Source organism: Squalius cephalus (genome assembly GCF_949319135.1).
Source record: "Squalius cephalus genome assembly, chromosome: 18".
Taxonomy (NCBI): Eukaryota; Metazoa; Chordata; class Actinopteri; order Cypriniformes; family Leuciscidae; genus Squalius; species Squalius cephalus.
In genome coordinates this window covers 4,704,667-4,727,804 of record NC_137139.1, presented here as the reverse complement: position 1 = coordinate 4,727,804, position 23,138 = coordinate 4,704,667, and the positions used below count along the sequence as shown (strand labels likewise).

The 23,138-nt window shown below is 37.3% G+C and overlaps 1 protein-coding gene across 1 annotated transcript in view; it reads left to right on the top strand.

The window, feature by feature from the left end:
• LOC307146264 (uncharacterized protein) overlaps nucleotides 1–23,138 on the top strand; it is a gene marked incomplete at its 5' end in the record, with an annotated part of 159,992 nt that overhangs the window by 62,794 nt on the left and 74,060 nt on the right. Inside the window, 2 exons of the mRNA XM_079850163.1 lie at nucleotides 1,483–1,710; nucleotides 4,517–4,732. Coding sequence (XP_079706289.1) covers nucleotides 1,483–1,710; nucleotides 4,517–4,732 — 444 coding nt within the window. The remainder of the gene's footprint in view (nucleotides 1–1,482; nucleotides 1,711–4,516; nucleotides 4,733–23,138) is intronic.

Below are 23,138 nucleotides of genomic sequence, written 5' to 3'. Positions count from 1 at the left end.
TGTCATGGAAAAGTTTGGGAACTCCTGGTCTAGAACAGTGTTTCCCAACCTTTTTTCAGTCACGGCACCCTGGAAATTAATGTCGGTCGTTTAACTTTTTTTTTTTTCGTAACCATTCGGCAAATATTGATGTATTGTCTCTGCGTGTTCAGCTGCTTATCTTAATACCTCAGCTCAGATTCTTCAAGCATTAAAAAGTGTTGCACTGCTCGGATTCTGTGGACAGTAAATCCAGCCTTCTTTGATTTGATTGGCTATCAAACATTTCAACATTGACGAGCCGATGCACTGAGACTGAGCACGCTAAATTTTTGACACAAGTGGGCCGCGCTGGCCATTCGTCTGGGCTGACGGAAAGATAGGCTATGCACATTTTCTATAATTCGTTCTTTATATATATTTACGTAGCAATGGACCAAACCAAGTTGTACGGCCCACCGGGAAAAGTCCAGGTGAACCAGATGCCCAGTCTGCCCCTGCCAGGAGTGTGTCCAAGCAGAAAATATAGACCAGGAATGTGTGCCCGGATAAGTTTCGTGTCGTGTGCCGATGACAGTGACTGTGCCAACAATGAGAAATGCTGCAACAATGGATGTGGACTTCAGTGTATGGCTCTAGATACAGGTATTTTTATATTATATTATATTATATTATATTATATTATATTATATTATATTATATTATAAGGCTAAAACGTGGCCCTTGACTTTCTGGCACAGAGCGGCCCACCACAAGGGTGGATTCTTTATTATTATTTTTCTGTTAACCTTTCGGGCACTTTTGGGGCCCTTAACATGCTCAAAAACTCTTGAAACTTTGTACACAGGGCAGAACCCGCGGCCATCAGGGCCGGGTTGAAGCTGGTACCCGGGCATGGCGGGGGGCTCAACAGCGCCCCCTTGAATGGGGTCCGAAACCTTGGTCCATAAATCAAACACGCTTGCATGAATTAATATGAATCTCGGTACACATATAGATCTCATCGGGCCGAGCAACTTCCACTCTCTATGTTATTAACTCCACCCAATAGGAAGTCAGCTATTATGGGTTGTTTGAAAAACGCATCCTCTGGAATTTGAAATACTCCTCCTAGAGAATTCATCTGATCGCCACCAAACTCGGTGTGTATGAAGACAAGACATTGAGGATGATAAATTGCGGACGGATTTGAAATCTCGAACGGTTTGGCCGTGGCAAGGAAAGAAATTTATGGCGAATAAGGGACACAGGAAGTGTGTTATAACTTAAGCATACATTAACTGATCTTGATGAAACTTCAGCAGTGTGTTCGTTGTAAGAGGCCGATCTCATGGATGTAACTATTGTGAGTTGAATGAACCTCATTGGTTGTTCCGAAGTTGAACGAAAGTCTTATGAGTTTTGGAACAACATGAGGGTGACTTATTGATGACAGAATTTTAATTTTTTGGAGAACTAACCCTCCAAGCAAATTCTATAATCTCTGGTACGTTTACCTTGAAGGTCGTCCCAAGACCCAATGTGAGCAGCTCAGAGACAGTCTTCAGAGTGGAAATGGTGGTGTTACTCTGGTGGGAGCCTTCATCCCTCAGTGTGATGAGGAGGGTCAGTACAGGCCTCAGCAGTGCCATGGGTCCACTGGTTACTGCTGGTGTGTGGACAGTAGGGGGCAGGAGAGAGCGGGAACCCGAACTCCACCTGGAACCCAGAGAATAAACTGTGACGAGCCTGGTAAGCATGTCTACCTGAACTTGAAGTTTTTTGTAGAAAATTGTCATAGTCCTCTCTTAACCCTCTGGGGTCTGAGCTGTTTTCTGGCCCTGGAGGTGTTCTGACATGCTCTGACATTTGTGCTTATTTCTGTTACTTGTGACATTTTCATGGTTAAAGTCTGATTACACTGTATTCAGCACAAACTCTGCTACAATAATATATCAGCAGCATGTATATAAAAGTTTGTAGTTTTGAGATAATAACATTTATGCGTGGTTTGTGAAAAAACTAAAAAAAATTGTCACTGAAATAAGCTCATGAAACCCATACTGATTATTTCTTCATAAGACTTTTGAAAATTGTATCACGTAGCCCAGAATATTTGCTTCAAAACTATGTGAAAATCATCCTGACTGCTCATTCAGAGAAGACAATATATTGATTTAAAAATTTTACGACGTGTTTTGTGTGAGAAAGCTCTATGCAAGAGGCGTGGACATCTCATTATTATGTAAGCTTTTCTCACCTGAGAAAGACAAAAGACACTCCCTAATGGCCCTATTAGGAGCTATCAGGCCCTGCCATTCTGAGCAACCTTGCACAAAGAATGAGGAGATTTAAAAAAGAATGGCTTTTTGATTGTTTTTAATTTATTTACACCACAACATAATGACAAAAAAAACCCACATTATTTAACACACTGAACTAAAGACAGAGACTTGAACTGTCACACACCTTTGTGCCATTCCTGAAACATAGTAGGCTACATACCTTTCATTTCCATGGTGTTTGATTTTTCACTTTAGCATGTTCATGTATGGAGACTTATGTGAATGTTGAAGTCAGCAGGACTTATCAGTGGCATCTTGTTCCTCTAAAAACAACAACAACAACAAAACAGCTGTGAACATGCTGATATCAAGAGAAATGCTGCACAATTTGGGGAATATATTTTAGATTTTTCAGGTTAAAATAGCTTTTTAAAATGTACAGAATACACACACACATATATATATATTAGCCTACTTTTACCATGCTGTGTTTTATTAGAATATAAAAACATCCTCGTGTTGAACACGTAGGCTATACAAGCACTGAAAGGTTGCCTATCATTCTAGTTCACATTTCACATTTCATGTTTCTGTCTACATGTACATATATGACATTAGGCTTAGTTCATGTTTTTACTCCAAACTCATTTCATAACATACATTTTAATCTGGCACGACCAGTTTAACATGTCTTGTTTTGTGGTCTTAATTCAGCAACTTTCATTTTTATTTTTTCCAATAACCACGCATAAACATTATTCTCTTAAAAATACAAACATCTACATACAAGTTGCTCGCATATTATGGTAGCCCTGTTTGTGCTATATATAGTGAATTTACACCTTTGTCATTAACATGTTTATAAATAACTGAAAAAAGCACAAATGTCAAGGCATGTCAGAACATCTCAAGGGCCCCAAAAACACCTTGGTCCCCAGAGGGTTAATGAGGACGCGTTTGAGAAACTGTACATGCCGCTGCTTTCGTATGGATTACTTAAAAATAGAATATTTGTTTTTTATATAATTTACATACTTTAAAAATAGAGATTCCAAGCGTTGTATAGACATGCGTTTCAAGTCTGTGTGACAAACATTCGCTGAGTTACAGGTCATTTTCTGTCGCGTTTCAGAATGAGTTTCACATTGAGACAGACGGCAGAACGCGCATCATGTTTATTTTCTTTGTTTTACGAAAAACACAACATTTTGTTTTTATTATGAGTGTACACAAATAAAAGAAGACATTTAACAGTTTTGAATGATGTACAATACAAGTATGTAAAATCAAAATCAACAGAGTAATTTGCACTGATATAAAAAAAAAACGAGCAGATCACCGCCGTCGTGATTGCCGACCTCAGGGGGTTAATAGGTCACATATCCTATTTTAAATAACTATTTCTAATGTTTTTTACTAATTAATTGTCTTGGGATCTGATATAGAGAGGTAGCAAATGCTTTTTTGTTTTTTGGGGTCAGTTTTAAAGTTCTTAAAATAAGTCTCTTCTGCTCACAACAGTAAAAGCTGTAATATTGTTAAATATTATTACAATTTAAAATAACTGTTTTATGTTATTAGGGCCCAAGCCCTGAAATGGCGAAGGCCCTATTGTTTTCCTTAGGATTATTAGGGCCCAAGCCCTGAAAGGTGCCCCGATTACAATTTTCTTGTAGAAAATTGTAATCGGGGCATCTCTATAATCTTTCTGTTTTTGGCTGGTATCAAACACCATCACATAATCTGATGTTCACCTTGATGTTTTATTTATTTATTTCTACATTTGCCGTAGTATTGTCGATGGGTTCAATAACACAGCCTGCAAAAGGGGGGCCTTGGCCAGAACCTAGTGGTATTTGGGGGGCATTGTCATGGAAAAGTTTGGGAACCCCTGGTCTAGAACAGTGTTTCCCAACCTTTTTTCAGTCACGGCACCCTGGAAATTAATGTCGGTCGTTTAACTTTTTTTTTTTTCGTAACCATTCGGCATATTGATGTATTGTCTCGGCGTGCTCAGCTGCTTATCTTAATACCTCAGCTCAGATTCTTCAAGCATTAAAAAGTGTTGCGCTGCTCGGATTCTGTGGACAGTAAATCCAGCCTTCTTTGATTTGATTGGCTATCAAACATTTCGACATCGACGAGCCCCTGCACTGAGACTGAACACGCTAAATTTTTGACACAAGTGGGCCGCGCTGGCCATTCGTCTGGGCTGACGGAAAGATAGGCTATGCACATTTTCTATAATTCGTTCTTTATATATATTTACGTAGCAATGGACCAAACCAAGTTGTACGGCCCACCGGGAAAAGTCCAGGTGAACCAGATGCCCAGTCTGCCCCTGCCAGGAGTGTGTCCAAGCAGAAAATATAGACCAGGAATGTGTGCCCGGATAAGTTTCGTGTCGTGTGCCGATGACAGTGACTGTGCCAACAATGAGAAATGCTGCAACAATGGATGTGGACTTCAGTGTATGGCTCCAGATACAGGTATTTTTATATTATATTATATTATATTATATTATATTATATTATATTATATTATATTATATTATATTATATTATATTATAGGGCTAAAAAGTGGCCCTTGACTTTCTGGGTCACCCTTTTCACAAGCGGTATTTTTTGTATTTTTGAATCTCGGTACACATATAGTAGCCTGGTAATACCAGACTCTGCTACTTCACTTCGCTTCGTAGACAGAGTCTGGAATGGCATAACAGAGAAGTGTTTTCTCTCTTGCTAGGGGGCGCTTGTCTGAAGTTTAAAATCATTGGTTACCCGTAAGCCAATCACATAACGTTTGGTTATGGCGTGTGTTATGCGCATACTCAGCCGCATTTAACTTTCACTGTAAACACATGTATGATGCAAAAACAAAACCATCGAGCGAAATACCGGAGTGAACATGGTTGTGAACGACTTTTGCAGGTTAAGTGAAGTAAATCTACGCATCCACGGTACAATCAGCGTCTACGTCACGGCTCTCAGCCCGCCCTCTGTTCGTTGATTGGCCCGGCTGTTTCCAGACCGGTGGCAAACAGAAAGCTCTGAAGCTGTCTCAGACTGAGTACAGAAGCGAAATGAAATTGAGCGGAAGTACGAAGTCTGACGTAGTCAGGCTACACATATAGATCTCATCGGGCAGAACAACTTCCACACTCTATGTTATTAGCTCCGCCCAACAGGAAGTCAGCTATTATGGGTTGTTTGAAAAACATATGCTCTGGAATTTGAAATACTCCACCTAGAGAATTCATCCAATCACCACCAAACTCGGTGTGCATGAAGACAAGACATTGGCAACTGGCAACAGGAAGTGTCACTTTCAAAATGCTTTTGACAAAAGTGGGGTGGTTAGTTTTACCTACAGTTACAAAAATCAGTATGTATTTTGGTCTCATCGAGCCGGACAAATTTCTAATTTACAGTCATTAGCTCCGACCAACAGGAAGTCAGATATTTTGGTTTGAATGTGGATTTATTTGCAAAATCAGCCTCTGAATTTTTATCCACTCCTCTTAAGTGGTTTATTTTATTCCCACCAAACTTTTTCAACATGATGAAAATACATTAAAGATGCTAAAATGTGAGCGGATAATAAATATCTCAAACGGTTTTGCTAATAGTGAGGGATTAAAGTAATGTCAAAAAAGGAAACACTAAAAGCCTCATATCTTCTAAAAATGTAATTATATACCATTTATTTCTATATAAAATTATACAAATATCAGAACTAAACCCATTTTATTCTTTTTTTTCTATTTAAGAATTATGTTTTAATTGAAAAACAGCCAGAATGTTTTTTTAGTCCAAAAAATAAATAAATCATGTCATTCATAGTGCTATACTGCCCTCTTCTGGTAGGCCTATAGTATTTATATATAAATATATTAGGGATGTGACTGTGGGAATATTTCCCACCGGTTATTCGACGTGTGACAGCGCTGGGGGCTTTTAAATCGCTAAATTAATAGCGAAAGTAAAATACAGACGTCTGCACTGACATTGATAATGGTGCGGAGTAGAGCGAGCGTTTTCAGTGAATTCCTATGGAAGTTTCCGTTCCTACGGATTGCTTGAATTTATTTTACAAAAACACAATGTTGTGTTTTATTGCGAGTGTACACAAATATAAGTTAACACTTTGCAGTTTGAATGATGTCCTGTATGAACAAAATGACGGAGTATGCTTTTATGTCTCCATGGTTCAATCGCGCCCAGGCCACACATACACACACATTTATATATATATATATATATATATATATATATATATATATGCATATATGTTAGGGCTGGGAATCGATCAAAAAAAAACAAAAAAACTAATTAATCACACAATTTGCTGTGATTTATCGCAATTAATCGTATTTCCCCCAAACTTGTAATCATCAATATTTAAACGTAGAATCACTAATTAAATTAAACAACACACACAAAAAGGGGAAAAAATGAAAAATGTCCACACAAATTGGACAGAAAATAGCCCTATATTAAAATATTAAACATCAATATATCAATATATTATTCTTCATTCAGTTCTATGCAACATACTCAGATTTAACAGATTTATTTTTTGACTAATTATCAAAATAAAGTAGGCTATAGTCTAGGCTTGGCGCGATAGTCGGTGTTACCGGTGTTACACGGTGTTCAGTCGCAACACCGGTTGCATCACTTGCCCACCGCAGCACCGCAAAAAAAAAAAATGTTTAAAGCAATTACGCAGTATCCGTATTTTCTGTCACCAGTTGACTAGCGTTGTATGATCACGCTCAACCATTCAAGCGCGACAAAACAAGAGACCGCGCTGTAAGTCCTGCCTATTATACACACACGCACACACGGAAAAGACGCGCGTCAGTATCGAGTTCTCTTTTCGGCCTTGAACAAAACATAACACACACAAATTATGCCAAAATGTCCGTTTTGTCAAGTGTTCTCATAAGAGCAAATGATTTAAATAATATCATAAATGAATGTAGAGATTTGTGAGAAAATGGGACGCGTGTCAGATGGAGTGTCATTAATGTTAATCAAAGAACAAAGGTAAGAGAGTAAATTACTCACTCAGACCCGGCGCCAGGAGAATTAGTATACCGGTAGCCTAATAATCATGAATACACTCTCTTGTGTGCATAAATGAATCTTTTAACACATCTCCGGCGAACGGCTTCTTCACGCAAAATAAAAACTCTTCATAAAGCGCAGTGAAATTCATGTGGCGTTTCCTGATGGAACGAGGTTGTTCGTTAACTTCATTTTATACGTGCAATTCACACGAGCTCTAAACGAATGTGAGACTGCTGCGATTAGTCAAACTTTATTAATGAAACAAAATCAGAGGGAATAGTTTCTTAAATGTATTTTTTTCTTTTAGTTTTTTTTTACCGGTTGGCCACACGGCTTTCATAGTTTTCAGTTAGGCTAGTGCGGAGACCAGGGCCAGGTTTCCCGATAACGATGTATCTTGGATCTTAAGAGCGTTCTCTATGTGCAAGGTTACGCTCGTCACACGCCGCAATTCCACGCGCGTTTCCCAAAAATGCACTTAACATGAATGCGCGAGAATGCATTCGTGATACTTAAGAGTCGCTGTCCATTCGCGAAGTGCTGAAATAATAACATGCGTTTTTCATGAATAATAACGAACCCACCATTCAAACACTGTGGTTGAATCCGAAATCGCGCCCTATACACTCAAATAGGGCGTTATTGTTCTCAACATAATCTCAAGCAGTGAAAAATAGAGGACACGGACAACGCGCTGAAAGACAGGACCGAGCAGGTAATATTTAATATGAAACAAAGTCTCAACTTTCAAATTTGGGCAGTCAAACAAAAATAAAATAGGCCTACCGTTTTTTGGCTCTTTAATGTGTCGTGACAGATTGCCTCAGTTAAAGCCAAGTTCAAATCCACCGAAGTTTATCAATAACTCTTCTGACTGCTTTATCGCACAAAAATGGTGGAATTTGATTGGTCAGATCGCATGTCAATCAAACTCAATACGAATGATGAATTGACGCCATGTAAAAAAAACAAAAACAAACATCACATCACTCTAACACCCCCCACCCCCACGATGAAACCGGTAATACCGGTGTTGTCACAAGTCGATTAACCGGTGGGAGAATATTATCACCGTCACATCTCTACTATAGTCATACAAAGCTATTATTACCAGAGCATGTGATCAGAACAGGTAATTTTACCACAGGTTAGTTTTACCTACAGTTACAAAAATCTGTACCTATATTGTTTTCGAGTCGGACAACTTTCTAATTTACAGTCATTAGCTCCGACCAACAGAAAGTCAGATATTTTGGTTTGAATGTGGATTTATTTGCAAAATCAGCCTCTGAATTTTTACCCACTCCTCTTAAGTGGTTTATTTTATTCCCACCAAAGCCTATAATAAAGAATAGTTTAGCATCCAAATACATCGCAAATGTTGAAAATTGTTTATTCTAATGAGAGAGATATGTGAGCCCAACCCTGCTTACTTTCGTTTTTATTTTTATTTTATTTCGTTTTGGCTTGTTTATAGTTATTTTTTTATTCAGGGTTCCCACGGGGTCTTAAATGCCTCGTTTCCACTGAGCAGTACGGTACGGGACAGTACGGTACGGTTCGGGTCTGTTAACCATGATCTGGCTAGCGTTTCGACTGCCAACAGTACCCTTAAGCGGGTCGCACACCGGACGCGCAGCTCAGCGCCGCGCCGCGCCACGTCTAGGACAACTGTCACCTGAAAATCCGATAACATCAACAATTTTCTGATTTCTGTAAATAAATATAAAACTAAATGTATATTGCAGCACAGGGTTAAGTCCATATATACATTAACTACGATTTGAGACACATAAATGTAAATTTAATATAAAACTATTTAAATGGCGCTATGTGGCGCAGCAGGATTTTGAACACGGTCCTGAGCCGTTGCTGGGCGCTGCGGACAGACGCCGAAAGGCGCCGCCGGTGTGTGTACTCTCATAGAGAATAATGTGTTCGATTTTAAAAAACGTGGCGCTGCGCGGCGCGGCGCTGAGCGGCGCGGCGCTGAGCTGCGCGTTCGGTGTGCGACCCCCTTTACTTGATAGGCATGGAGTTTCGATCAACGTCATTTTCGTGCGAAGAAGAACATAGTAAACTACAATGGATGACATACAGCAGATGTTGTTCTTGCTTCTCGACATGTTGGTCACAAGAAGACAAGCGCCGACATTAGGCTTTTCTCAATATCAAGTACGCAAAGTTTGTACTTGCCATGTGCGACTCCTACATGGTACAGCGCATTCTTAAAAGCGTCACTCAGCTCGCTCTGCTACTCCGGTTATCTCTGTTAACTTACTCTGTATGTACATTTTAAGCAACAATAAAACGAAATATGTTATAAAACACCACTCTGCCTCTTTTCGTTTTCATTTAAATAAATTAAACATTATAGGGACACAAATGTGGTTCATGCGCAACGCATATTGATTATTCACTGCATGTTATACGTTATTCTATTTATAACAAAACGAAATTTAAAACAACCCTAACGTAACCTCTTTTCGTTTAAAAAAATAAATAAAATAAACATATTCCAGGCAATATATGCATTTGCACAAATGTTGCAATAAACATCAGTGATAATCTTGTAATAAAAATGACAAGAAACCATATTTATTTTTGTAAAATTTCAGTTTTATCAATAATAGCCTATATAAAAGTTTAAGTAAAGTACAAGAAGCTATACAATAAGAAATAAAGCAAACAATTCAGTCAAATATCCAAATGCAGCGCGCTAGATAGTCTAACATTACAAGTAAAGTTAAACACAAATAACGTTAACTAAACTTAGCCCTCAGCCAAAACAATTGACAGGGAACTCATTATATATTCACGGGACCAAAGATCGCCCGTTAGGTCCACACAAAACGAATTATATCTTATGTTTAACCACTACCGTCGGAGTCAGCGACGAACGCCGAGGACTAGCCGAGGAAAGGCTCATCCAGCCGGGAAACATGAGCGCCGAGCGCCCGCTGAACGCATGGATCTCACACCCGGGGAAAAAAATAATCATCTTTATAAATAACCACAGATTTGAGCTTTAAACAACTACATTCTCGCCTGAAAAACTCTTAAAATTACATTTCGTGATACAGTAACAGTAGTATTATATTAAACTTTATATTAAAAAATGGCGCTTCTTATGTTGTCATTCCTCTTGTAGCACGCGCAAGTGACGATTCTCTGTCAACCAATCAACGTCCTGCAGTGAGACTAGCTCCACCTTTTAGTACCGTTTCACTGTGCTAGGTACCCCAAATGGAAAGGAACCAAAATAGTGGAACGGTACGGTTCGGCATTTTGGTACCATTCACAACTTTTGATAGTGGAAACGCAAATAAATGTGTACCGTTCCGTACCGTACCGTACCGTACCGCTCAGTGGAAACGAGCCAAAAAAGTCTTAAAAAGTCTAAAATTCTGAACTTTAAATTTAAGGCCTTAAAAAGTCTTAAAAACGGCCCGATTTTCATTGGCGGTCTTAAATTTCATTTAGTCAGGTCTTAAAAAGGGTTTACCCTTGTTTATTTCCAGAAACGCTGGCCGCAGAAAGTTATTACAAAGTAGCAAAAAAGTATCGAGTCGTAGCCTACAAAGCGGAGCTCTGCAGGGTCTCCAACTATGGAGCGAATTATGTGCCATAATTTAACAAACAAATCCAGCATTTTGCAAACAAACTCAATCTACTTCGCAAAGGAAAACTCGACTCGCAAACAAACTCGATCCGCTTTGCAAAGGAAATCTCGACTCGCAAACAAAAAGAAACCAATGTGCAAGCACAAAGGTCACAAATGCGTCCAGGCAGATTTTCTCACAAATACGTCCAGGCAGATTTTCTCACAAATGCGTGCAGGCAGATTTTCTCACAAATGCGTGCAGGCAGATTTTCTCACAAATGTGTCCAGGCAGATTTTCTCACAAATGCGTCCAGGCAGATTTTCTCACAAATGTGTGCAGGCAGATTTTCTCACAAATGCGTCCAGGCAGATTTTCTCACAAATGCAGTTGAGCAACTTCCTCTTCTAAAACAGTAGATGGCGCTAAACTATAGGCTAATTTAGTGCTAGTCTCCCAGGAGAAGCACTGATTTGAAACTTGCCTTTGCCTACAGCTGAGGAAAATGACCGGTGAACGGGTGTGTTTCTGTCTTATTTGATCTATAATTAACCTTTTTGAGGTTTTCTCTTGCCAAACGTTTATTGCATATCTAGACAGAAATCCACATTAGCACTTAGTAGCAATTCACTCTCTAGGATCGGGGAATCTATAAGCTGAAAGCTCTGCCATCTTGTTGCTTTTTGTCATTTTTTTCTGCATCGGACTCATGCAAAATTACTAAATTAGTGATTATGTCTACACTTGAATGAATCTATTTCTTTCGTTCTCCATAAATTAATGAGAACATTTAATTTAATTGAAAGGAGGCTCCCACTTATTTATTTATTTAGCCTAGTTGGAATTCAGTCAGCTTAACAATTAATGTAATAAAATAATTAATGCAAAAAAAAACAAAAAAAAAAAACAATATACAATTGTTTCTTATCTTGCCTGTGACGTAGCCTATGCAGTGCCCAAATTATTATTTTGGACACACAAATGAAACCCGCCGCTCAATTAAATGAAATGTTCTCATTCATTTATGGAGAACGAAAGAAATAGATTCGTTCAAGTGTAGACATAATCACTAATTTATGGTGCTAATGTGGATTTCTGTCTAGATATGCAATAAACGTTTGGCAAGAGAAAACCTCAAAAAGGTTAATTATAGATCAAATAAGACAGAAACACACCCGTTCACCGGTCATTTTCCTCAGCTGTAGGCAAAGGCAAGTTTCAAATCAGTGCTTCTCCTGGGAGACTAGCGCTAAATTAGCCTATAGTTTAGCGCCATCTACTGTTTTAGAGGAGGAAGTTGCTCAACTGCATTTGTGAGAAAATCTGCCTGGACGCATTTGTGAGAAAATCTGCCTGGACACATTTGTGAGAAAATCTGCCTGGACGCATTTGTGAGAAAATCTGCCTGCACGCATTTGTGAGAAAATCTACCTGGACGCATTTGTGAGAAAATCTGCCTGAAAATCTGCCTGCACGCATTTGTGACCTTTGTGCTTGCACATTGCTTTCTGTTTGTTTGCGAGTCGAGATTTCCTTTGCAAAGCGGATCGAGTTTGTTTGCGAGTCGAGTTTTCCTTTGCGAAGTAGATTGAGTTTGTTTGCGAGTCGAGTTTTCCTTTGCAAAGTAGATTGAGTTTTTTTGCAAAATGCTGGATTTGTTTGTTAAATTATGGCACATATTTCGCTCCATATTCCAACACGTCACTCGCGGCCTGATTGGAGGTCGCTCGCCAAGAGGCCGTTCACATATCGCGTCTTTTGCGCGCTCAAGTTCGTTCAAATGTAGGCGCGCGGTAAGTGTGCTCATAATAGAAGCGACGCGCTCGTTTTTTCCAGGCGCTGTCTGAAAGCTCAGTCAACAGGAATGATGGGGGTGCACCCAAACACTACGGGTGTTGTTCTCTTCTCCGTAAATAAATCTTGTAGCAGAGCTATAGCAAGCGTTTTTCGGTGGTGGAAATCCATTAGCCACTAAAACTTTTTTGTCATTGTGGAGACGCAGGGCATGGTTGCATAGCAACGACAGACGCCACGGGAAAATCGGACCTAATTTTACTATTAATAATAAAAGATAAGCTAAAGTGCATTGTAAATGTCAGTAATTTATCTTTTTGGACTCATTCTTTTTATAAAAAAATATTTAAAGTCTGAAATATGTTAGGTTTATCTTTTTATAAAACCTTTTTTGTCAAACCTTTATTTTAACTTGTACATGTTAGTATATAACATGCGAGACACAAATATTCATTTTTAATGGTATTATTTTAATGTTTATGTAAACAAAAAGTGCATATTGATGCTAAATTTATTTGTTATTTGCTGGTTTTCGACATAAAACATGGTGAATTGATTTCATTGTGTAGTATTAGTACTTTTTGAACAGGATTCTGTGATAACCATGATCATTTTTGTCACTATAATCATGAAATTAAATGTTCATGCCATTTCATCTCTAGTTATGATCAACTATGACCAACTAAAATCAACTAATTATGTTTTTTTACAGTATAATATGCAAAGTACAATTTTCTATAAAAAAAATTATATTTGATTCTGTTATTTTCTCTGACACGCGTTGTTGGGTGTGGAAGGATACTAATGTGATTTATCTGTAAATTAAATTAATGCTTTTTCAATTACTGAATTCATTGAAATAAAATTAATTCTTTGATTTGAATATTTATTTGGTAATGCGTCGTGTAGGTCTTAAATTTCAATCTTTATGGTCTTAAAATGTCTTAAAAAGGTCTTAAATTTGACTTACTGAAACCTGCAAGAACCCTGTTTATTCTTGTTCTGTTCTGAATAATGAATATCATTAAATTTAAAGGATTTGTTGTGGAATATTTTAGTGTATCATAAAATCTGAATAATTCTCTTGTTTTAGTGATTCCCTAGTAATTTTATTACATTTTTTTCATTGTTCTAATCAGGTCAGGCAAGTAAAATTCTCTGTGTCTTGTCCCTTAAAATGTGTGTGTATGTATATTAGGGGTGTAACGGTACGTGTATTCGTACCGAACCGTTTCGGTACAGGGCTTTCGGTTCGGTGCACGTGTGTACCGAATGACTGAATGCAATATTTTGTGTGCGGAACATAGGTACATTTTCGTGTTTCCACACGAACATATTAAGTGGCGGAAGTCTCCGCGTTCAGCGCAAATCCCGCCCTGCAGCTGATTCTAATGTTTTTTCCTATTAGACATTCTCTGGTTTTACCAGTGTTTAACCCGTCGTCACTGTAACAATGAAATAGACTGCAGGACGAAAAAAAGCTTTTCCGCTTCATGTGCGCCGCCGCACTCTCCGTTCCGTGGCGTGCGCGCGCGTGTGTGTGTGTGTGTGTGTCGACGACCCGCTGCGCTCTCTGCTCAATGTTCGAGTCCGTGTTTGCGCTGCGCGTTCTGCTCTGTCGTTAACGGCCCAAACACTCCAATCATGTACCGATCACGCACTGGAAAAGCAAAGTCCGCTCAAATAAGGTGAAATTTCTCAGTAGTAACTTAGATTTCTGTTTGCTGAGCTGGTATAGTCATGCTGGCAACAATGGTAAAATGACCTGCTCTGATCACATGCTCTGGTAATAATAGCTTTGTACTATAGCTTTGGACTATATTTTATTTTGATAATTATTAAAAAAGTGGAAAAAAAAAATCTTAAATTGATTATGTTGATTGATTATTGAAAAATAATAATACATTAATATATTTGTTTAATATTATTTTAATATAGGGCTATTTTCTGTTCCTGCACTGTAATCATAGTTATTTATTTATATTTTTCATTATATTTTATTATGTGATATTGGTTTGAGACTGAGAGTGTTTTATTTTGTGGAGAACTTTGCAGCAGTATTTTATTTCTTATTCTTTTTTTATTTTATATCTATTTTATTATATTTTATTAAAAAGTGTTTAAAAAAGTGTAAACAACTTGTTAAAAAAAGTTTATAGTAATAAACAACCTGCAGTTTAATGTTTGCATTTCTTTCCCTTACTGTACCGAAAATAAACCGAACCGTGACTTTAAAACCGAGGTACGTACCGAACCGTGATTTTTGTGTACCGTTACACCCCTAATGTATATATATATATATATATATTAGGGATGTCAATTTTCACAAATTCCCATGATCGATCGTCATTTAAATTAACGATCAATTAATCGATTAATCGTTAGCCGTAATACTGCGATATGCGTCTACTGCAGTGGCTATGGCCAACAGCATGACAGGGTCTGCAAATGCTGCTCAAAACGCTATGTTCCTCACCAAATCAATGAGAATGGTTTTAAATATAAATAAAGGGCTAGTAGGATTGTAAAATGTTTCGATGTGATTGATAATTAAATTAATTATTTAATAATCAAATATAACTACTAATACAACGTGTCACCAACGCCTCGTATGCGCTTAGAATGTGTGACTGTTGTGGACGCGCTCTTCCTGGAACAACAGCACGCGCTGAATGAATCTGCAACCGTTAAACTGGAGCACTGTGCTAGCACATTATTTATCTAAAAGAAACGCATCCTATATGAGATTAATCAGATATATTCAAAATAAACATAATATTAAAAATTATATCTGCACAAAATGACGCAAATTCATGCACGAGTGAACTAAGTTACGTGCCATTCATTCAGAACTACTCATGTTGTGGACGCGCTCTTCCTGGAGCAACGCGACACGGCAACTAAACCCAAATAATTCACAATGTTTTATTACAATATTGTTCTCTTTATAATGTTATGTAATATTACAGCCCCAATATTCATTATTAGTCGTGCACTGCCGTTTGAGCTGCGCACACTGAAGCTGACACTTTACTACAGAGTTAATTCTTAACCAAACGCATCCAATGTGAGATAAATCAGATATAGATAGGCTAGGAATACACAAAATAAACAGTATTACAACTTACATTTGCACAAAACAAAAGGCTGCGAATGCATACGCAAACTTATAGTCATGATGAAGGTGCAAAATGGTCCCAAACATAACTCCGGCGCGCTCGCTTTACATGTTTCGCGGTTGAGCAGCGCGCACTCGCATGAAGACCTGCTTAATCGATGATCGATAAGTTGTATCGATTAAATGTATTATCGACAATTAATCGATCGTCGATTAATCGTTGACATCCCTAATATATATATATATATATATATATATATATATATATATATATATATATATATATATATATATATATATATATATATATATTAGGGGTGGAATGGTACACAGAAGTCATGGTTCGGTTCATACCTCCGTTCAGACATCACGGTTCGGTACGAGTTCGGTACAATGGAGGGAAAGCAAAACAAAAATGCAGAAGGCTTGTGCATGTCTCAGGCTGTACCACCAAAGGAAAATAAATTACTTAAGCCTTGTATTTTTTAAATAAGTTTTATCAATAAAGTAAAGGCATAGAACCAGTTTATTTGTAGTGCACTGACAATAGTTTTATATAATTAGTTTATTAATTAAATGAATAAAAAGACAAAAAGACCTTGAGATATGTTTGGTAATTGTACCTGAATGAATTGAAAATTAATTAGCTACATTTGAGATTAATATATTTGTTTTCCTTCATTTTAATTAACAGTAACTTAAACACTTTGCAGTTTGAATGATGTCCTGTATAAACAAAATGACAGAGTATGTTTTTATGTTTCCACTGTTAGATCACGCCCGCGCCTAACACACACACACACACACACACACACACACACACACACACACACACACACACACACGCACAAATATAAGTAAACAACTTATATTGACAACTTTATATTGACTTTTCGATCGCGCCCTTGCCTCTCTTTCTCTCTCTCTCTCTCTCTCTCTCTCTCTCTCTCTCTCTCTATCTCTCTCTCTCTCTCTCTCTCTCTCTCTCTCTCTCTCTCTCTCTCTCTCACACACACACAACATATTCCAGCATTGCAATCTTTACATCGCAGCCTGCTTCAGAGCTAAGGCGGGGCTACAGATTAGGTGTCCCTAAAGAACCTGCGTATCTAACAGTAGTTCCGCATTACATTAATTAATTTGCAGACGAGTTTTATTTATTTTTATACCGTGTATTCTCCATGTAAATGTATGCACCGAACCGTGACGCCCGTACCGTTTTGGTTCAATACGAATACATGTACTGTTCCACCCCTAATATATATATACACACACACACACACACACACATACTTATATATATATATGTGACCAGTCACGGAAAGTAGGGACACAAGTCTGTTCTGGGGCATTTTGAGTTATTCACAGATTCTGAAAGTGTAGTTTCCAAGCTTTCCAACGATGTGTAACACATGGAAATCTGATAATATTTGGAGAAGTTGTGGCCATTTGAAGGTAGGCACTCAAAAAAGCTCAAAGGGGAGAAAACCCATCTAAAGATTGTGAAGTTCTCACCTCTCTCTCCTGCTGGGAGTGACAATAGGGCTCATTTACATATCATTTAGATAAGCCATACCCCCTGTAAAGCTCCCCCCTGTAAAGCTGTAAAGCACATGGGGGAGCAAAAAGGTCAGGAAAATGTGCCATCAAAGAAAAAAGAAAAAGTTTGCAAACAGGTAATATATAAATAAATGTCTCTTAGCATCTACCGATAAAACTGTATAGGCAACTCTTATGTACACTGAATAAAAAATAAGATAAACTCTAGACAATGTTCAAATCAAAAACAGGATGTGCTATGTGATATAGGCTATATATATATATATATATATATATATATATATATATATATATACTATAGGCGTAATTATCAATATTCAAAGAAGGACAATTTTGTCCCCCCCAATATAGGCGTAATTATCAATATTCAAAGAAGGACAATTTGTCCACCCCAATATTTGATCATACTGTATGATTATGCGGGCAATATCGATGTGATTGCAAATACGTCTTTCTTTCCAGCTCCGAAAATATAAAATCCCGGCCGGTCCATTTCCCAAATCCATTCGACTGGCCTTACACTATACATTAACAAAACCTATTTCTCCTGAAATCCATGTCATGTTTTCCCTGTACCTTTAGTAGCTTGTGCACCGTCAGTGAGTTAGGAAAAACCAAACAGAAGAACAGTTAGGATCGCGAAATCTGACAGACATTTGGCCATACCTGTCAACACTCCCGTTTTTCCCGTGTTTCTCCCGTTTTTTAGCCCTATCTCCCGGACCCCTCCCGGTTTGTTATTTCTCCCGGGAAACTCCCGTAATTTGCATGGCCCAAACTCCTTTATGAATAATCGGACCAATAGGCCTATATTTGTCTAATGTTGACCAGTTGCCAGATCTTGTATTAAATGCATTATATTCACACAATCCACACACCATATACAATTTCAACCCGTTTGTCACCTCAACCTGGCAACCTATAACCCAGTTGCGCAGTCGCGGAAAGTTTAACCCGAAAGCGAGCCGATAGACATGGCAGGTGATGGCGGTGTCCTCGCAAAGAAACCGAAGTACAGTTGTAAATTTATGTTTCCATTTATGGGTATTGCCAGAGTTTTTCCTGCATAGAGAATTATGAGGCGGCCGCCTCCATCAAATTTCGTGCCGCCTCCGGCTCTCGACAAAACTCGGACAGACAGTGATGGTTCTGTTGCGGTTATAAAAATATTGAAAATAATCTAATTTAATACAGTTATAATTTTTCAATGTAAATTATTTAATTTGATTGGTAACAGCCTAGTGTCTTATTATTTTAATTGAATATATTTATCAAATTTAAGAATTTGAAATGAAAGATGGAGCATACAGTTAATAAAATTAGGGGGAAAATGCCCTTTATAAAGGTACAAAAAACTATTCTGAGTGTTTTCAAACAGTGATGTAATGAAAAATGGACAATTTTAAGTTTGAAGGGAGTAAAGCCTCTGTTTAGGCTATTAAGGAAATATAATTTTGCCAAAAGAAGAACTTTTATTTTAAATAAATGTTCATTTTAAATCAGCCTATGTCAGTGTGATATGTTACCATATTATCATGCTTAACCCCCTGAGGTCGGCTGTATCGCCGGCGATATCAGCTCGCTTTTTTTTATCAGTGTAAAAGAAACTCATAAATACTCTGTTGACTTTTGTGTATACTCACAATAAAAACAAAGTGTTGTGCTTTTTGCCAAATAAAGAAAAATAAACACGAAGCGAGTTCTGCCTTCTCTCTGTCAGTGTAGTCCATTCTGAAACGCGTCCGAAAATGAACTGTAACTCAGCGAATACTCAGTCAAACAGACATACAGACACACAGGCATGAAGCTTGAATTCTCTTCTTTTAAATGAAGTAATTTATATAAAAAACAAATATTCTCATCTTGTGAAATCTGTATTAAAAGAGAGCGATTCCAGTCGAGCTCATTACAGCTGATTCAAATGTAATGTGACACGCCCACGGAGAGCGCGCGCTATTCAAACGCAAATGACTGAGGCAATCCACGGCGCAATCCTGTGAACGCCCCCATATCAGCTCGAGAAAACATAAGTTTATTCAGATCATTACTTGTTTACACCGTCTCGCAGCACTGTGAGGAATAATAATAATGGAAAATGTCCCTCAGAAGTGCGGGTATTTCGAGGAGCAAGGATCAGACTGAGCTGAGGAATACAGTAGTAAGTTTTTTTCCCTTCTCACGTGAATCGGGTTTCTGTTTATGAATGAATGAACGGCAGAGATGCGCGCTGTTTACCACAGCTCGCAAAAGACAGTTTAAATTTAAATCGTGTGTGTGAATGAATGATGATGTTTTAGCAAACTGTATTGCTATACTGAGATGAGTAAAAATCGACTGAAATATGTTGAAATAAAATGTAGGCTATTTGTAGGCCTATAAGCAACATATTAAACTGCAAATTAACATTTATATGCCCTAATATTTCATAAAAACAACGTTACAGTCAGGCGAAATATGAAAGACAACATTTTGTTGACTAGATTTGGGTACAGTTTTTACTGTAGAATATACTGTAAGATTACACTTGAAATGTTGTTGTAATTGTAACCTTTTTAATAAAAAAATATATTTACAAGGTAGATGTAAACAAACTATTAAAAGGTAAATATAATTTTTTTCTTTAAATAAGTTGTATTGTGTTTTATTAGTAACAAATTTGGGGAGAGGATAAATATTCCAAAACTGAAAATACAGTATGAGAATTAACTGCACAATTACTAGACATGTTTACCTTGGATATTATACAATTTGCAAGCACAATTTGTGAAAAAAAAAAAAATGTATATAAAATATTTGTGTATAAATATATACACATATATATATTAGGGATGTGCACGAATATTCGAATTTTCGAATATTCGATCTGTAATTATTATTCGAAAAATAAAATACTATTCGAATTTTATCGAATTTATGAAGCCGTAATACTTTGCGGGTCGTAAATGCAGTGAATCCCTGATAAATCCCCAAGCACTAACTCGCAGTTATAATTAAATGCACTGGATGGCACTGTGGCGCGTGTTTAACAAGTTGTTTGTAGCCTATTTGATCATAATGTCGTCGTCTGCCTCGCGAAGTTTGGAATTACTAGTCGAAAATGAGGTTACTAAATGATTTTACAAAATGGAATTACTTTTGATCAAATTAATTAATTAATCTGGAGTTATAATATCAATAACAATGAGAAATCACATGAAACCCAAACAGCAGTCGACTGAGGAAAGACAGCTGTCCATCACTGCATCACTACTGCAGGTAAGCGCAGCTGTAGTGCGAGTGATCCGAGATGATAACTTATCTAATAGCAAAATGATTTTGAGATATATTCTTCCTTTAAGTTTCGTTGAGAGAGAGGTTTAAGAACAGAAAACGCAATGTGCTGTTAGAACTAGAAGACCGTTATCTTTGTTTCTCTGAAACATCTGTCAGCGCAGCGCGTTTTCTCACTCGAGCAGAAATTGCTGGCGGCGCGCCTGCATGTGGATATTGTTTTTCTCAACATAAACGTGAAACAATATAAACACGATAATCATATGCTGACTCGAGTGTATGTGTACATTCTGTACGATAACTGGCGCAATCTGCTTTTCTCTGCTTATTAGGCGTTTTTTTCCGTTCGCGCTGCTTGAGCTTATATCCTTTTGTTCTTTATATTTTTTTGTTTACACATTTTCCTACTGTTTAATGTTTTCAATTAAAAGAAAACTTTAACATATTGTAAGCTTGTTGTGTATATTGCCTAATCGTAAGCTTCTTCAGAAATGGTGAAAAAAAAAAAAAAACTTAAAAAATAACGTCTTTTTCGTTAAACGTCATTTAAATAAACGAATATTCGAATATTCGAATTTTATGAGCCCGAATATTCGAATGCAATATTTTTGAAAAATGCCCATCCCTAATATATATATATATATATGTGTGTGTGTATGCATACATATAGGGGAGCGCGGGGCACAACCTAACGCGGGGTTAGTTGTAACACGCTTGTTTTAAATACTTCCGCACATGCTTGGATGACGGAACTTTGTTTATTTACTAGTTGCCATATCAACACTATATAGAAAAAAAAAATCCGCCAAAATTATTTTCTTTTTGGAAGATATCCATAGACATTTATTAAACCATAGCAAAAGTAAATTTCTTACTTAAGTTAATTTTTCATCTCTATTTTTTGTATTTATTTAAAATAAGACAAATCTGATATTATTTTAATCTCCAAGATGTTATTTAACAGTTGAGATAGTTCTTTAATGCTTCGCTAACTAGCAGAAGACACTAGCAGGGTTTAAATCGCAGTTGTGCAGGCGGGGCCATGTTGTAACACTGCGTTACAATGTGCCCCTATTAGAAATATGCTATTATATTCTATACTTTTATTAATTTTATTGAGAAAACGTGAGGAAAAGGTGAATAAAGACTGAGAGTCAATGTCCAGAAATGACTAATTATTTATTTGTTTTGAACTATGTTGTATAGCTGTGTTTTCATGTGTTCGTAGTCAAAACTCAAAAATGAGTTTCTATTTAATTATTAAAAATTGCCATTATTTTATATGAAAAAGTTTTTTAATTGTATTTTATTTAGAAAATATTTTAGTTTGTTTTGTATTTTTTTTTTTTATTAGATCAGATAACATTTTAAGCTGCCATATGTCATGTTACAATGTGCCCCACACATGTTACAATGTACCCCACCTATGGGGCATGTTGTCACATTTCACTTCCATTGTTTCGGGCTATATCAAGAAAAAAGTATATACTGTATTAATAAAATAAAAACACATAATTGTACTAGACATGTGGGAAATTAATGTGGGGAAAAAATAAATACTCTGAACCATAAGTAGATTTGCACAAACTGAGAAAGTCAAAAAGCGTTAGGTTGTGCCCCGCTCTCCCTTATGTGTGTATGTATATATATGTATATATGTATACATATATGTGTGTGTGTGTGTATATATGAAGAGTTCAGATGCAAAAGCCTCTAAATGCCATCTGAAATTTTCTTCTAGAATGATCATTTTTATGAAGCTTGTATATTTAAGTTAGCTATAGGTGACACAACTGAATGAAAACTGGTGAAACCACAAAACATAATGCAAACGTTTGCGTGTCCCTGCTTGATATACAACCACTGATGAACATAATCGTGTTGATGAGAGAAAAAAAAAACCTATACGAGGGCGGGTTCGAACTCAGACCCTCTGACGCGGCTGGCGAAAGCTCTACCACTAGACCATTAAGATACACATTAGTTAATAAGGCGGATCTATGTATTGGCACTGACAACATGTATTAGGCTACATCTCATTAAACGACAATTTAAACCCCATGTAACCTACTATTTAAATCGATTGCTGGACATCGTAATGTTATTGGCGTCCATCTTCATTGAATTTTGAAATCAGATAGAGCCGGCCAGAGCGCTGCATAATAGCCTAAGTAGCCACGCTGTTCCCTTGGAGGGCGGGGGCAATAACAAAAGAAACAAAAGCCGGCTTATTCAGTATGGAAATACGCACCGACAATGACACGCCCCTACTGCGTGCTAGAATCTCCGAAAAACAAGCCGATTCCAACCTCAAAATGTACGCTTTTAAATATACCAATACTGCTATCTCAAACATGGAGAGGCTTCTTCGTGATCTCAACTAACAGATTCTGCAAAAAAACGAAAATCACCAATTTTGAAAAAAAAAAAAAAAAAAACGCTTCTTTCTCATTTTGCTCGAACGTTGTGCTGCCG